This window comes from Marmota marmota, unplaced genomic scaffold (assembly GCF_001458135.2).
Source record: "Marmota marmota marmota unplaced genomic scaffold, marMar, whole genome shotgun sequence".
NCBI lineage: Eukaryota > Metazoa > Chordata > Mammalia > Rodentia > Sciuridae > Marmota > Marmota marmota.
Window position 1 is genome coordinate 3467755 of NW_026000211.1, and position 3690 is coordinate 3471444.

Sequence of the window (3690 nt, forward strand, 5' to 3'; positions counted from 1 at the left end):
TGCTCTTCCTCCCTGCTCTGTTCTTAGTTACTCTCCTTATATCAAAGAAGACATTTGGCATTTGTTTTTTAGGGATTGGCTAGCTTCACTTAGCATAATCTGCTCTAATGCCATCCATTTCCCTGCAAATTCCATGATTATATTTAGATCTCTTTGGGCACTTTTAAAAGATTAAAAATATTCCATCAAAATACTGTTTGTGTCATGGTTGCCCATCAAGTACTTTCAAAGAGATTGTGTTCAAAATTGTCTTGATCAAATTCTTCTCCACTTCAAGTCTCACTTCTCTGTTTTTGTTTGGGTAAATTTCAGCTGGTTGCTGACTATTGTGACCCTAATACTATAATAATGACTTAAATACCTCTAAACAATGTATGTATAGTACTATTTCTTCATTTACATAACATTGAGGCTAATTATGAACCCTAGAGAACAAAAATTTATTCATATTATAACCTTTATTTCCTATAAAATTAAAAGGCTGATATTTCCCTTTTTCATATATTTCAGTTTAAATAATAATATCTCTAAGTGTGATTTTTCCACCTTTGATCACCTTCTGCTCAGCATCTACACCTCATCTTTTCTTGTACCACCCACACCCATTTTCCTCCCTCTACCTGACAGTTACAGCTTTACTTCTTTATGTGTGATTAAGGCTGTTAACAGTAACCTCTTATTCTCCAAACACATGTCTTCCACCTACAGAAAATCAAATGCTGTGAAATCAAGATGTTTGGTGATCATTTTAGGCATGGGAATCATACATGTTACACAGTAGCTCTTGGGCATTTGCATAGTCTTTGAATAAGTTACATTTGTTCCAAGACCTCCATCTACAGTACCTGTAACTTTCAGCTTTTCAGCCCCAATGGTAATCTCATCTTCATCTGCAGAAAACAGCACCCTGCCATCTTCACTGGCTCTCACTTCAAATCTTTTACACTGAGCTTCCACAGCATCAGCTCCTATAGTCAGAGGAAAGGTTTAAAAATGAAACTGGCATACAGGAAACCATTAACATGTAATTTTGTAGAAAAAGAAAGAGATACATATAGCATTTTGTTTGTTCCTTTGGGATGTATGTTTACATCTGAATTAGTACTTTTAGATTGTTATCCTTTACAAGAGTCTATCTAATTGGGAGAATACTGCTGGGCTAGGTTGATTGGTTATACAGAGGACCTCCTATTGTTTGACATTATCTTAATAAGGTCTGTGAGTTTAGCCACTTAAAGACACCCTATATCCGCAAGAAGAGACAATGTCTGCTTCCTTTTGTCTTGCAGGCTGAAGACTTGCTTTACCCCTGATACCTCCGGGATGCTCCATGAACACTTGGAAACCAAATGACTCTCCTATTTTCCCTCTACAATGCAGACAGCAATACCCATATTGTTACATAATAGGATGCTTCTCAGGCATCATTCAATTGTGAATCTTGAGTCATTTTTCATTTTATAGATTTTACTGTTTATTTTTCACATCCTTTAATAGTATTGAATTTGAATCCATTTTATAGTCAATCTTGCAGTCACTTTACTTTCCCTGGTGTATCTTCTAATCAATCATTTTCTTCACTTATTGAAATATAGTATAGGATTAAGCATGTGTAATTACAAAATGAAATTAGAATTCTATTTCCAAATTATTGGCTAATTTTCCTAATCAGTCTACTCACAAAACACAAAGCCAAGCTCTCATAATTGGGAAATGTGATAATTTAAGAATTAGGAGGGATGGAGCAAGAAGATCTAACTAGGCCTTAAAGATGAACACTGACTGAGGAAGAAGGAATTTGAAATACTGGACATGGCTCAGTAATTGACATTTCCACAACATCAATTTCTTTGTTTTGGCATAACACATATGGCATATGGATCTTTATCTTTAGATAAGTGTATAAAATCCTCAAATCTGTCTCAGGATCTGAATTAGTACTTTTATCTTCTCTCCTGCTAAGATTTTTAGCATCTCTCCCTTGTCTGTATCAGAGGACTTCTCTGACATAACCCAGCCCAGTCAGGGACAGTCACATCACACTGTGGGCATACTTCTTTTTACTCATCTTTATATACTATCCTGACTTACTACACACACATCTCTAAGAATGTGAAACATGAGTCATCTTTGTCTTTCAAAATATCCTAAAACTTAGAATTGTGTCTGACGTCAAGTGGAGATAAGAAATAAATGTTAGGTAATCCCAGCAGCTCAGGAAGCTGAGATAGGAGGATCACAAGTTCAAAGCCAGCCTCAGCAACAGTGAGGCGCTGAGCAACTCAGTGAGACCCTTTCTCTACATTAAAAAATATAAAAATGGACTTGAGATGTGCCTTGGTGGTCAAGTGCTCCTGAGTTCAATCCGCAGTATCAAAAAGAAAAAAAAAAAGGAAATTAATGTTAGTAGGTAAATAAAGACTAGATTCAAACTTTCCCTTTCTTCAGTCCCCAGCCCAGCTGAGTACTACACCTATTGTAGCCTATGGCAGTAGGAAATTATACCTCCCTACTTCCATAAACAAGAGGAAACTTAATTTGGAATCCTGATAATGAGGAAGATAATTTCTCTGACAATAAATGTACAATTTTTTCTTATATTCTAATATTATTGGAAAATTTTAAAAAGATTCAAATGGGGCTATGTTAAGTAAGATAGAACTAGTGTCCTCTTGGGATGTCAAGTTCTAAAGAATATGAATTATAATGTTAAAATCTTTTTTTATTTTTAAATAAAGACTTTCCTTGTAAATTTTAATAATAATGTTGAGAAAATCATCATAGGCCTTTTGTCATTTGTCATTGTCATTGCATTTGATTTTAGTGTGTGTGTGTGTGTGTGTGTGCATGCGCGCGCGTGCATGCAGGCATGTGTGCTGAGAATTGAGGTCAGGGCCTCACATATGCTAGGCAAGCACTCTACAACTGAACTACTTCCCCAGCCTGTAAGTTTGTGAATATTATCTCAAGAGTTTGTATATACATACATATATTATACACACACACACATACATACACAAACACACACACATATACCATTATATTTTTTACACTAATGAGGATTGAACCCAGGAATGCTATACTACTGAATTGCAACACCAGTCCTTTTTTTTTTTTGGTGACAGGGTCTTGCTAAGCTGCTGAGGATGGCTTAGAGCTTGAGATCCTTCTGCCTCAGCCTCCTGAGTGACTGAGATTACAGGTGTGCACCAATGCACCCAGCAAACTTGTATTCATGTAAGTGTTTTCTTCTAATCCTAGCCTAACTTTCCTATATGGGACTTTAGTCTTTGAACCATAGTAACTCAACTGACAGATGTTCAAAAGCTATGCTTGACGACAATGGATTGATGGATGTGAATTTTTGCAGCCTCTGAAGTCTCTATTTAAATCTATCTTCAAGTGACTTAGACATACACAAAACCTCAAATTTCTGAAAGATACCATAGATACTTTACAAATAAAAATTTAACATTGACACTACATCGCTTCCTTCAAATACACTCAACTGCTGAGCTTAATTGATTCACAAAATATAGTTAACTTTAATGGCATGGAAGTGTATTAGACCACTTAACATACTTGTACACATGTATATTATATGTGTGTGACACATATACACACACAGAGACAAACATTATATATATATATATATATATATATATATATATATATATATATATATATATA

General features: G+C 35.1%; 1 protein-coding gene across 1 annotated transcript in view; it reads right to left on the minus strand.

Moving 5' to 3' along the window:
• Positions 1–3690, minus strand: part of Sgcz (sarcoglycan zeta) — a 1015926-nt gene that overhangs the window by 58053 nt on the left and 954183 nt on the right. Inside the window, exon 5 of the mRNA XM_015486040.2 lies at positions 846–968. Within this exon, the coding sequence (XP_015341526.2) occupies positions 846–968 (123 nt within the window). The remainder of the gene's footprint in view (positions 1–845; positions 969–3690) is intronic.